At 45.2% G+C, this 13,922-nt stretch overlaps 1 protein-coding gene across 13 annotated transcripts in view; it reads right to left on the reverse strand.

Moving 5' to 3' along the window:
• Positions 1-13,922, reverse strand: part of CCNY (cyclin Y) — a 317,654-nt gene that overhangs the window by 213,140 nt on the left and 90,592 nt on the right. For 2 of the 13 annotated variants that reach the window (XM_077152019.1, XM_077152021.1), the window contains exon 4: positions 3,328-3,510. The exons of 8 other annotated variants lie outside the window; for them this stretch is intronic. Coding sequence is in view for 2 of the 5 variants with exons in the window: in XM_077152013.1 (XP_077008128.1) it covers positions 12,464-12,617 (154 nt within the window). In the remaining 3 variants the exon portion in view is untranslated. Of the gene's footprint in view, positions 1-3,327; positions 3,511-11,876; positions 12,008-12,463; positions 12,728-13,922 lie in introns of those variants that run through there. 3 more of the 13 variants (XM_077152013.1, XM_077152010.1, XM_077152050.1) reach the window with 3 other exon arrangements.

Below are 13,922 nucleotides of genomic sequence, written 5' to 3' on the forward strand. Positions count from 1 at the left end.
ACTGAACTTAGCTCTCAGTGACAGCTCCCACTATGGAAGGGCTAAACTGAACTTTCAAATTGCTTAATGGAAATTGGCTACTACATAGATTGTTAGGCTGAAGACATTCAAGAGGAACATTAGTCTTTATTATAAAAATATAATAAATACCCCCTTTAGGTATAATAAATCCTAACTAGTTTCCGGTTCATCAAGAAAGGCACCTATAAGAAGCACTGTTAATCCAGCTACAATGGTTTTATACACTTCAAAAGAAAATACTCACAACATTCTATAATCATAATTTTCCCTGTTTCAGAATTATATCCTTGGTCCCTATAAACTGCTAAGTACCTCCTATGTAAATAATATAAATCTCTGTAGTTACACCATATTCTCATTTTGTGCAGAAAGACTTTCTAGGGTTGTCTGCGTTGAATAACAGCTGGGAGAACTAAAGAAATATTTAACTTGGACTTATGTGAAAAAACTTGCATGTCATAGAATCAAGGATACGCTGTCTTCGTTAAACTACAAATTCACTCTAAAAACAATACTCAAGGTCACTTTGAGAATGACCTTGAGTACAAAAAGAAGACAGAGAAAGTGAATCCTGACTTCTTCTTCATGACCAAACTTATCAGAACAGTTCATCTTCCGTAACATCGCCAGATGGTCCATATGAATAAGGAAAAACTCATCTCTATAGTTCCAGGTAACACTATTAAGTGATTCCACATACACCTACAGCCCCAGAGAGCATCACGGTGCCCATGCTTGGTCTTTCCCCATCTTTCCACAAGGACCTTTTAATCCTACCTGCCCGGGTTGTACTCTGAACCAAGACTGTGCAAACCCATCTCTAATGAATAGCTATGGTTTTATAATTAGAATCTTTTTCCTAACAAATGGTCTGATTACATCAGTAGTTGACAATATATTTTCAAACCTCAGGCTTTTGGAAATCTTGAAGTTGATTCTTCAACTTCAAGAATCGCTTCCATGTGTATATTTATAAACATGCCTACTTCTAAGGGACAAACATTTTTGGTTCAAATATTTTTAGAAGCAATGTTTATTGTCAGGAATATTATACCACTACAATTCACAATTTTTTTAAACTTTCTTCACCAAGGCAAGCTGCAAACAAAGACTTGAGTTTCTAAACCTCAGCAAGAAACCCTCACTGTCATTCCTCTTCCATAACAGTGTGCTTAAGTAAAGAAACTCACTCTTCAAATCAAATAATTTAAATGGGCTCACTCAAAACATTGTTTCCTTAAGAATGGAATGATGCAATGTAACTAGGAGTTTTCCCTGTCTTCAAATTTTTACCAAGGATGACCCTGAATGCCAATTCCCTAAATCAAGCAGTTACCTTCTCCTGCCCGGGAAGGCCAGGGTGTCACACAGCAGATGTCCTGATTTCAAAAGGTCCACAAAAAGTCAAAACTACAGGGAACACTCAAACCAAGCCAATGCTACCAACTATTAAAACATGGGGTCAGATTGGAGCTGCACAGAAGTTAAAAGGCATTCCATTTTCAAATTCCTCATTAAAAGAGAAGCTTAAAAGAAAACCTACTGTGAGTACTAATAAAATACAAACAAATCTACCCACAGAACTAGCTGTTTTTAGAATTAAAGTAAAAACTAAAAAACCAAAACTGCTAATAAGAGTAGAAAATTTACCCCACCTTCAGTATGATATACTACACCAAAGAAGACAAAGAAGATACGGGGAAGAGAATTCAGTGAATTTTGAATATGAGTAAAAGAAATCACCCAACTTTCAGGTAGAGGAGAGCTACCCTACCATCCACTCTCAGAACTGTGGGTGGCACCATCTTAAAACACGAATCAAGAACAATTTTTAAAAGTGAACAATGCAGCCCTGGCAACTCTAAGGGAGAAAGAGTCATTCGCACCGAAGTATTAGGTTATGGAGCCTGAGCTGTGTGCATCCTGGAGTCTGTGAAGTCCTACTTGAATGTGTGAAAGAGACAAATGCAAAGACAGCTGCTCCATCAGGAAGTCACCCTAACACATTTCTCTTTCATCTTGAATCCTAGAGTCTGGAGTTTGATGGTTCCCAAGGAGGGGGTGGGGGCTGTGGGTGGGGGTGGGGAAAGGACTGCTCCTCTGTTAACATCTGGAGACATTTTTAATTGTCATGACTAAAGGGAGCTGTGCTACTGGTACAGCTACTGGGTAGAGGCAGGGCTGCTGCTCAAACACTACAACGTACAGGTGGCCCCCACTCCCACCCCACCCAAGAATTATCCAGCCCAAAATGTCGACAGTGCCAAGGTTGAGAAACGCTGCTGTGGTTTCACTAAGGACGTCTGCTGTACTGACGGTGTCTCTAGAGTTTCAGACCAAAGCGCTAGACTCAGCAAATACGCTTTCACACGTGAAGATGGCTAATCAAGACAGAAACCCAGTGATGAAAATTAGTTTGGGGAATGAAAACTAAAAGTGTACTGTCAATTCGCAGACTGTCCCTCTCTACTGTGCATCCACAATGTCATCTAAGCCACCTTTTCAAACCACATGGACACAGATAGCAGAGGAGAGAGCATTCATTTGATGGCTCGATTGTCAACCTACCAGTCCAAAAAGGGGACTCACATGTAGCCTGAAGGCCAAAAAGCCAAGCTACAAGCTGCCATTTGCCACCTGCACCCTGACCACCGCTGAGGCAGCTGGGGCCCTCCCCTTCCAGGGCCTGCTTTCCAAGTTCACCCTCTTCACATCATCTCTCCTCTCTGATTTTTCACTCCGGCCAAGCATACCTTCCTGAAATCCCCTTCACACTTTTCTTCCTATTCCTGCCGAAAGGCTTTCTTATGAAATATCCTGGACACCAGGAATAAATTTCATCTTCAAGAAATCCAACTTAGGTTTCAACCAATGTTCCTCTTAGAACATAATTAGTTAAATGAGAGAAAAAAACATTTGTGCCAGATACCCACACAGTCTCCTCCTGGTTTTGTGTCAGACGTCCAAATGGTCCCTCCCTCACGAACGACAGTCCATCAACTCTGAAAGTCATCACCATGCTCCCAGACCCTCCCTAATCACGTCAGGGGTGCAGAGGCATACACACACACACACACACACACACACACACACACACACGTAGCCCCACTCTTGACCTCCCAGGGCTCTGCCTGGCTTTCATGGTGTGTGTGGCCTTGCATTTTGGGTCCTCACTGCCCCATCCCACCCTGGCAATGCTATCCCAGCTCCCCTTGTCCCCTCTACTCCCATCCTCCATTTCCAAGACCCAGAGGCCACCAAGAGTTCCATAAGTAGCCCTCTGCATAAGAAAAGAACTCTACATACAGCAAAGTATGCTTGCAGAGGGTGCCTGGTACTTAAGACAGGAAGCCTATCAGAATGGACAGCCTTCCAAGGCAAACGGTGGCAGAGACCATTTTCCATCCTTAGATTTATCTCCAAGCAGTCAATACCCAGCATCACACTTTCCGAAGTAACGCTGGCTTCACTAGGCTTCCTCCAGACTTCCTGCCACAAGATATAAGAAATGCAAAATCAGACATGAGATTAATTTTATAGAAAAGAGTTAAACATATGCTAAATGAAAGATAATAACTTGTGTCTCTTCAATTGCACAAACTTTAGCTTTCAGAAGCTAGAAGGCAATCTCTAATGCTACATAAACTGTTTTATGGATGCTTTCCACACAAAGGAGCAGCAAGCACCACACATTAACATAATAGCCCATCACTCACACACAGCTTGAGGAATAAAGAAGCTCCAGAGAAAAAACAGCACTCATCAAATGAGTAGGAAAAATAAGATTAGACATATAATACTAAGGGAAAGTAACCTTGGTGTGTGTGTGTGTGTGTGTGTGTGTGTGTGTGTGTGTGTGTATCTATTTTTTTTTTGCATGGGCAGGCACCAGGGATCGAACCCCGGTCTTTGGCATGGCAGGTGAGAACTCTGTCTGCTGAGCCACCGTGGCCCGCCCCTTGGTATATTTTTGAATGTGAAATTTTTATACTGGATTAAGCGCAGCACCATGACTTCGCTTCTCAGAAGATACACTTTGAGAGGATACACAGGGAGCCCTAAAGTCTGGATTCACGTCAAAATCCTATTTATAAGGACCACAGAACACTTCAAGGGTAATTATCATTACACTTAACAGAATAACTGTAATCAATTAAAATCCTGAAAGACTGCTAAGTCTGTTAAAGCATAAAGTTCTAAATTAGGTGTGAAATTATTTCTTGGAAAGCAAAGAATGTCTAGACTTCTTAGCCCACCCATCCATGTATTAATTCCTCTGATTAGTGCTTAATTTGCAACAAGTTTAGAAATTGAAGAGTTTACCAAATATGAGCAAAACATCTTTAATAACTTCTCTTTTCCATTTTTGCCCACCAGAAGTATTCATCCAAAATTACGATAAAATAGAAGTGACTTGCATTTCACCATCCAACTAAGATTTCTGCAAGGCTCACAAAGCAATAGTTGCTAACAATTATCTTTAGCGTACTCCAGCTATAGTTCAGTACCAGTGACATATCTACAGATGCTTCGTTTATCTCTGTTGAGCACAGCATTCCCATCTATCATACCCAAAGAAGCCCTGCTATAGTAGGGCATAGAGAGCATAAAAGAATGGCCCAGGGAGTAAAATTGCATATCCTTAAAGTAGGATATGAAAGAATAGGCACTAGTACTGAGACGTTACCACTGCCCAAAACTTTTGGAAATAAATTCTTTTATAGAATTGCCTTTCAGGCCAATTCCTGAACCATATTAAAAAATAATAATAATAGCTTCTTTTCCTAAAGTCAAATCTTATGCCTAGAACGTCAATATCCTGGCAAAGCTGGATGATAAAAGCAACCTTCCAGGCAAAGCAAGAGAGCCACCCAGAGCTTAGCAATTTGGAGTTACCTGACCCCTGAAATAACCTCTGTTTTCACCAAGAGATTTTCCAAGAAAACTCGCTGATCTGAGGGATCAGCCAATTTGCATGATGTTGGACTGACAATCAATTTTTGCTTTAGCACAATTCTTTTATCCCAATGAACTGGTAGCAAAAGAAGTCCCTAGAAGAAGTAAGGGAAGGGAGCTATAGGAAATTTCTCCATATTTAAAGTAATATTTTATTATTTATTTTATTATTATACACATTTATGTATGCTTCAAAACTCCACTCTCCCAAAAGAACTGAAAACAGGTACTCAAACAGAACATCAGTACATCACTGTTCACAGTGACATTATTTCCAACAGTCAAAAGATGGAAATACCTCAAGTGTCCAACAACAGACGAATGGATAAACAAAATGTAGTGTATACATTCAATGGAATATTATTCAGCCATAAAAAGGACTCAAGCTCTGATAAATGCTATAACATGGCAGAATCTTGAAAACATTATGCTTAATAAAATAAGCAAGTCACAAAAGGACAAAATTTTGTATGAGTTCACTTACATGAAATAACTAGAATAAGCAAATTCGCAGGGACAAAGTAGATTAGAAGCTGCCAGGGGCCAGAGAGAGGAGGAATGGGGAATTAACAGGTACAGAGTTTCTGCTTTGGGTGATGAGAAAGTTTTGGTAATGGATGGTAGTACAACACTGTAAATGTAATTACTACCACGGAATTATCTACTTAAAACAGCAAATGTTATATCATGTATATGTCATCACAATAAGATTTAAAACATTAGTAATGATAAAAAGAAAATCTTATTTCTTAAAGAAGAAAAAAACGCCCTAGCTCCAGTTTCCATCTAAGGGTATATGCTGACACTCTCATGACCGCCTCATGTGATACAGTCAGCAGACTTCCTGGGGTGGGGGGAGACCCAGTTACTACCAGGAGCTTTCAATGCACCTCATTCCACTGCTCATCACATGGCATCAAGATGTTACCCTGGAAGCATGCAATCCAGAAGAGCAAGGAAGAGCAACATTTCTCTTCCAAATGCTACAGCTAGCAAGCATCACATCCAAAGGTTAGGCAGCCCTGGGTGACCTCACACCACTCAGCTCTGAAATGCCAGTTATCCTTCCTACACTGTCTTGAATACTGTGATGGCAGTTTGTTAGGATGAGCGTGTTGGCTTCTAGCTCTCTAGCTAGGAAAGGATCAAATGCCATTTGCTGTAGAGCCTGGACTAAACTTCATATTTAACCCAAAAAAATCAACATGAGTGGCTTAACAACATGCCCTTAATGACATGCGCTTGCAGGGTGCTTTGGGTGTCTGAGGCATTTTAGCCTCGTTTTGCTCCTTACAGTGCCTGGGCAGCTAAGGCAAGGAGGCAGTATTCTTAACGGCGCTGCCACAGGAAAAGACAAGGACGGAGCCCCGCGGTGACCAGTGGGGCGACATCCTCCAGACACAGGTCATCTGGCAGAGGCTCGTCCACCTCCAACCACACCTGATGATCCCACTGCAGGCTCAGACCATGCCCTGTATGTAAACCCGTGGCGAGGAGCCGCCCCTGAATTTAACACCCTAAGCCCCTCTGGGGAACGGCAGGATAGAACAATGTTGAGTCTCTGGAACACAAAGGGGAAATGTGCAGCCCGAGACTCACAGCAAGCAGCACTCGGTATTCCACGAAGATTAGAAACACAGCAGTGAAAGTGAACACTCTCCCTCTTTCAGCCAGAAGCTGAAAATGATACCGAAAGTAGGAGAGGGCCTCAGATAAAATATTATTGCCAAGGACTTAACCTTTTTGCCTAAATGTTGAACTGTGAGCAGCTTCCTAGAGAGAAGTATAGGAGGTATGGTATTGTCAATAACCCTCTTGTGAAAACTGCCAAACACTTTTTCCTTAAAGTACAGCATGACATGCCTGCAGCTAAATCTCTGACCCTGTGTGCTTAAAACCGAATTTCAAAGCCTTTCACATGTTATGCTTCTCAGGTTTTTTCCTTTTGGTTCTGCCCTTTTCCCAGCTACAAATGGATTTAATCTTTGTGTTATTTTCATCTAGTCAGAAATGTGAAAGCATTCCTCTTCTTAAGGTGATAGAGACAAAATAGGTTTTGTAAAAAAGGGTAAGAAAATCTATCATAGCACAAAATTATTTAATCTTCACTCTTTTAAGATGCTGTCAGAAAAAAAATCAAGATTCTTAATCACAAAATACTGCCAGCCAAAAGCACAGACGCAATGACTGTCAATCTCTTAAGACAGAAGCATGTGTAGACCAGGCACCAGGAATTCAGATCCTAACACAGATCAGTCTTTAATTAGCTATCACACAGGAGCTGGGGCAGAGTTCAATCCAAACTCTGCCACTAGCTACGGAACTTTGAGCAAATTTTTAACTTTCAAGAATTTCCTCATCTGTGAAATGGGGAGACTGATGTGAAGATGAAGATAATGCAGGTCAAGCAATACCCCAAGCACACGCCACAAAGATGACACACAGTAATTGGACTACTACCACCTGGGCAGGAGACTTCACCTCAGATTCCTTTTCCTTGTCTGTAAAATGAGGGGTACGGCCAAATGAGGCCCTGATTCTAAATCAGAGAGGAAAATTAAACACTCAAATAAGTGGAGGTGCAGAGGTCAAGGACTCCAAATCAGAGCTTGGGACAGTGGGCTCTGCAGGGGAACCCTAAGTGCACTTTCAACACTGCGAATATGCATCGTAGGGTGTGTCCCTGGCATCCTACAGGCACCTGGCTAACATCACCTGGGAAGAACACAGGTATGGTGTGGGACCGAGACCTAAGAAAGAAGATAGGTTGTAGATACCCAAAGAAACCAAGAGCAATAATTCAAGCTATAACTACATAGTACTTAGATTTCAAATTGCTCCTCTGTCTTCCCACCTGTCTAAGAATGTTCTTTAGTACTTTTCCAGTGACCCTGTCTGCACTGCCTCAACTACTGCCCAGGTGTCTGCTGGATGCACCTGTGAGGTTTCTGGCTTTCCTAGCAATGGAAGGTTCAAGCACCACTTGCTGTAGAGCCTTGTGTTATACAGTTAGGTTTACAAGAAAATCAACATGAATGGCTATGCCGTTCCTAGTAACATACATCTACCCAGCGCTTTTTGGTTTATTAAGCACTTGAGACTCATTTTGATCCTTCTGGTACCTCAAGACATAAATCCACTGTTAAAGACATTCACAGGAAGAGAAAAGGAAAAGAGACAAAACATATGTTGTTAGGCTGATTTTCACTGGCAAGGCTCTCCTTTCAGTTTGGGTTAGTTTTTTGTTTTTTCTTTTCTAATGCATTAAAACCTTAAGTTTCATTTTCAGAACTTTACGCTATCTGCTACTTCTTAGGTTAAAGCTCAAAGAAAACCAAAAAGTTTCACATTCACTCTACTTTCACTATTACATGGCCTGCCATCCTCTCCTTCCCTCCTGCTTCTCTTTACCCAATACACACCTGGGTTAGATGAGTGAACTGTCCTATTGGAGCCTATGTGCTAGGAGGTAGAAATAGTTATCATGTGTGTACATACTTATGTAATATGTATATTATACAAGCACTAGAACTTCTCAGAGTGGGGTGTTAATGGGGTAAGGATACAAAGACAAGAGCTTTCCAGGCAGAAGGATGGTGCAAAGGCCCCAGGGTGGAAGCATAGCTGGCAGGTTCCAGGATGGCCCAAGAGGATGCCAGTGTGACTAGAGGCAGGCGAGTTCAGAGTTTGTAGGGAGGGCAGGCAGATAACAGGTCGTGGCGTCCTCTGTAAGGAAATGGCTTTTACTCAATGTGAACAATCACTGCAGTTTTTGAGCACAGGAATGATGTTTTCACATTTTTTTTATTGGCTACTCTCTTGACAGCCACTTGGAGGCAGAAGCAGGGAGACAGTCAGGAGGTTGGTGAGTGGCGGCTAAGATCAGAACCAAGAGATTCTGAGAAGGGATTAGAGTCTAGCTAAATTTTGAAGATAGAGTTGTGCTTTCCTAACAGATCAGACATGGGATGAGGGAGCCACTAAGTCATCAAGGATGACAATGAGTGGCAAAGGATGAGGTTACCACCCATCATTTGAGGCAAAATTCCAAACTGACAATATGCTATAGATGTGACAAGCGTCCTGATTTGGTCTCATCAACTTTTCAATTCTCTTTAGTCCATCTCTCCTTTTCTCCTCTCAATCTAATCAGAGACGTGTGGACCGAGCAATTGCTGCAGATATAAGGAGGCCTCACTTTAAGGCACTCTACCTGAAAAGTCAACCCCAGAAAAACAATTTGTTAGTTTGTTTTTTGGTTAGTCAAGCAACAATGGAAAGTTTCCATTTGCCATTTACTAACTTGTGTGACATGGGTCAAGTCACGTATTCTCTCTTTGCCTCAGTTTCTTGTCTTAAAGTAAGGATAATAATATTACCTATCCCACAGAACTATTGTAATAATATACAGAAAGCACTTAAGAGCAGTGGCTGGCACAAAGCAAGTACTGTATAAGGGAACACAATTATTATCATTAGTTATTGCTTTTGTTCTTATTTCTTAACCTCTGAATGAGTGAGAAATTTCAGCAGGGGGAGGGGGGCAATGAGCCTAACACAAATTTCAAAAACATGACTAACCTAGCATCAAGGTACACTAAGTACAAGACACAGTCATTAGCCAATAGGTCCAGTGAAGGCCTAACTGCCCTAACTCAGTCACTAAAGTTCTACTGGACAAATATAATGTTTTTGTGTGTTTAAGGTGTAGGGAGAGCATGGATATACACATTGTATTGCATGAGTTAAAGAAACTGATCTATCACAGAAGACCCATGAACTTTTCTGAACCTTTCAATTATAGGTGTCCAGAATATTTTTCATGATATATGAAATATATGGTACTTAAGCACTTCAGCTTTTAATATACACTGGAATCAAGCATTCTTGAGATGCAGTTTTAGAATGTTTACTAATAATCTCACCATCAATACATAACTCAGAAGTTTAAAATATATATGTAATTTAACTTCTCTTCCCCCAGCCTCTAAATGAATTTCTATCCAAAATGCCCCGAATAGGTAACCCTGCTAAGAGTTCCCAGTTAACCAGTCGTTTTCAATCCTATCTGTGTATCAGAATTACCTATAGAGCTTTAAGAAAGCATATCGATGCCAGGGCCCACCCTTTATTTCTGGGTTAACTGAACTGAAAATCAATCACTAGATAAGATAAATCCCAGAAGCACTATTTATTGTATTTTGGGAGACATGTGAGAGCATCATTTAACTGGTCAATTAGTGTTTCTGGGTTTAGACTCGAATCATCAGATGAACTGGGTCCTAAGACAAAGGGACACTACAGCTTGGACTTTAAAGTCTTAAATAAAATGAAACTCTCACCTGTGCTATCTTCTCAGGTTACCATGAATCTGCAAAACAAGAGTTGGTGGGCTTCCAATGTTCTCTCAAAAATGTCTGATGATGCAAACTTAAAATTTTTTGAAATGAAAGAACACACAATACCGTTTTACTGTTCCCTGCAAAATAATTCCGAGACTCAGGGCCAAATAGCTGGTTACAAATATATTTTTTTCCCATTTCCTGATTATAGTCGGTAATATTAAGCAGCCTGGCTCTGAGAAATGTGAATTTTCCTTTTGCTTGGAGTTTTCTTTTTCTTTTTAATTCAGTATCTAAAATATAAAGCCTTCCCTAGGCATTAGTGGACAACATAAAGAGAAATTATTTCAGAATATTTTTGCCTTTCAGCAATGTATAGGACTGGATAATGACTTTCTATAACAAACCCATTCATTCACTGATACCCGTAAAATACAACACTTATTGTGTCTTTGACTTATGCTAGGCACTTCTTTGAAATCTATGAAACACTTGGGCTAAGGCAATAGTGAAAGAGACAAGCCTAGTCCTTAACACCTTCTGGATGCTTTTAAATACACAGATTTAAAAATAAAGTATGGCTGTAGTTCAAAGACTTTTAAAGAACAGGATAAGACAGTAGAAGTCTAAAATAACAGTGAAAAGGTTACATGGAACCATAATTCACAAAGGGCCTACTATAAACCAGGTATCTGTTATATTTCAGCCTCTTTATATACATATGCTACGCATCTAATAAAGTTGCTGCCTACTGAGATGAAGTTACCACTTAGAAGGAACTAGAGGAGGTCAAGCGATGAGAAAAGACTCTCCTTTAGAAGAGTTTAGATTTGGCTTTTCACACTAGAGGGAATGCTGCATCCCAGAGAATTATGACATGGACAGAGTGGTATCCGTTCAGTCACACAAGCACTTATTTTCAGTGCAACTAGATCAACTGTGAGAAGATTTGCAGGTTAAAAATAAGAAAAATCAAGCCGTAATAAAAAAAAATGTCTTCCTCTTCAATTTAAGTTGAAGATCATTTAAACTGTATTTTAAGCATGTTTTGTAAACTACCCCTCTGTTGATGTTATTAAACCATGGAGCTTATTAATAAAGTGGTACTAATAAAAGATAGTGTAATGCAATAAAATAAACAACCTATGTGCAGTAACTTCCTTTATAAGCTCTAGTCCAAACCAAAAGTCACCCAGACCAACCAGAAATTCATAGAACTATAATTCAGCACCAATATGTTGTTCTTTAAAAATTATATCGGGTGACAACCCAAAGCTGTCTCCAAATCCTTACGAATAATATTCCAAAAAGAGATTTAAAAGCATTCTCAGGGAAAGCTATTTGACTCCACAGACTCATACCCCCCAAAACACCTTTTTTTAAGTGTTTTTTTTTTTCCTTTTCACCGGTAAGGGGTAGGGAGGACAGCCAACGGAGGCCAACTTGTAAGTTTCTTGGACACTACCGCAGGTCAACACTGTTCTCCAACTTCAGTATAGAAACCCTGCTTCCAGAATGGGAATTTACTCCTCAATTATGCCAAAGATCATCCATTACCTTCACTCGTTATAGGACAAACCCGTCTCGCGTGCCAGCTTAAGCTGGCTGTGGCCACGTTAAAACCGTAACAGGAACCCCAGGCTTTTGGGCAGCCCCTCGCCCCAGCCCTGGCTGGCTCCCGTCCGGAGAAGGACCAGCTGATGTCAACCCTACCCCGCCAACTCTTCGCGACCCTCACGCCCGCCAGCCCCGCGGGGCTCCCGGCCAACGGGTGGGAAAGTTTCCCGGCTGCCGCTCACTCGCTGGTTCTGGAACCACCCAGCACAGGGCTGGGGGCGCCGCTCGGATGCTGCAGGGCCCAGCGCCTCGCGCCCGAGGGCCCGCGGAACCTCGCGGGTGCAGGAACGCGAGCACCCCATTATGCACTCGCTTAGCCAATTCTAGTGCCTCGACGGCGAGGGGGGTCGCAGGGCCACCTGAGAGAAGGTGGGCGTGAAGTTGGAGCACAGGAGAAATGGGCGCGGGAGGAGTCGGGGCACCGGGGTGCGGGCGCCGAGCAGGCAGTGGGGGAGGGGAGCCGCAGCACGGCTCGGTCCTGGTCGCCCCGGGACGCGCGGGCCCCCAGCCCCCCCGGCGCGGCTCACCGTCGATGTTCTCCCGGTCGCTGATGTGCTGCAGGTTGCAGCCCGTGTCCTCGCGGCTCAGGTCGGTGTCGGGCCGGTAGGACTCCAGCCGAGAATGGGCATTCCTCCTGAGCTTGGGGCTGGACGACACGCAGCACGAGGTAGTGTTCCCCATCTTCCGCGGACCTCCTCCTCCTCCTCTTCCTGGGGCTCTCGCCTTCCTCCACTTCCCCGGCCCCCGGGAGCCGGGACAGGGCAGCGGGTGGGGTGCGGGGCAGCGGGGCGGCGGGGCGGGAGGAGGGCGGGGGCGGGCGGGCGGGGTGGGAGAGGCTCGCCCCCGCCGGGGTGGGGAGACGGAAGCCGCAGCCCAGCTGCCCGGGTCAGCAGCTGCAGCGGCAGCAGCGGCGGCGGCGGCGGTGCCTAGCCATGGGCGGCGGCGGCGGTGGCGGCGACGAGCGGGCGGCGGCGGCCCAGGCTGCTCCCCTCAGCCGCACACGCGCGCCCGCCTCCCCGCGGCCTCATCCACGACGCCGCCGCGAGCGCGTCCCGGGCCCCTGTCCTCGGGCGGGAGGAAGGCACGGCCCCACCTGCACGCGCGACTGCGGCCGCCGCGCCTAGGTCATCCCGCCGCGGCCATGGCGAGCCGCGCCGCGCCGCCTTCCTTCCGCGCGGACTTTCCGGGTCGGGGGCTGGGTTCCCCCGGCGGCTGGGTTCCCCCGGCGGCGGCGGCGGCGGCAGCGGCAACCCCGAGGCTGCCTCTTGCAAGCGGTTCCGGTTCAAGGGGGTGGGAACGCCGCGTCCTGCCGCCGCCCGAGTGGGAGGTGTTGGCGCAGCCCGCGTGCCCCGCCTCGGCCCCCGGCGCGGCGTGGTGCAGCAGCCGGCGGGAGGATGCTCGGGCCCCGCCGCCGCCGCCCCGCCCGGCCCAGTCGCCGCCTCTTCCTTTCGCAGCGCCGCCGCTGCCCTGGAAGCAGATCGAGCGGCCAGAGAGGCCGAACCCGGGACTGCGGCGCGGCCCGAAGAGAGCGGGAGCGAGGGTCCCGCGGGCTGCGCCCCACCCAGCAAGCGCTGTGGTTTGGAGACTAGGCCCCGGTCCTTTCCTGGGCTGCGCCCGCTCCCTCCCGCCTCGGCTCAGGGGAGGAGTGGGCCCACGGATGGCAAGAAAGTTGGAAGGTGTCCGGGTGCTCCTAGCGACCGCGGCTGCGGAGTGGCAGCCCCTCGACCCGGGCCGCGATCTCTCCCGCGGCTCCCGCGGAGGGTGGGCCCTGAGCCAGGCGAGAGCGGAGCCCGAGGAGGGGCAGGAGGGAAGGGGTAGGGGGCACGCCGTGGGAGGAGGGCTGGGGGATACGGATGCTGCTCTAGCGGTGCCCGGGGTGGGGGGGGGGGGCGGCTTGCAGCTCCCGGGAGGTTTTTTTTTTTTCAGCCTTTGATAGGAAGCTGCACCTTGATTTGGGAGTTCTTTTATTTTGAGTTTCATGGATGG

Source organism: Tamandua tetradactyla, chromosome 1, assembly GCF_023851605.1.
Source record: "Tamandua tetradactyla isolate mTamTet1 chromosome 1, mTamTet1.pri, whole genome shotgun sequence".
NCBI classification, from domain to species: domain Eukaryota; kingdom Metazoa; phylum Chordata; class Mammalia; order Pilosa; family Myrmecophagidae; genus Tamandua; species Tamandua tetradactyla.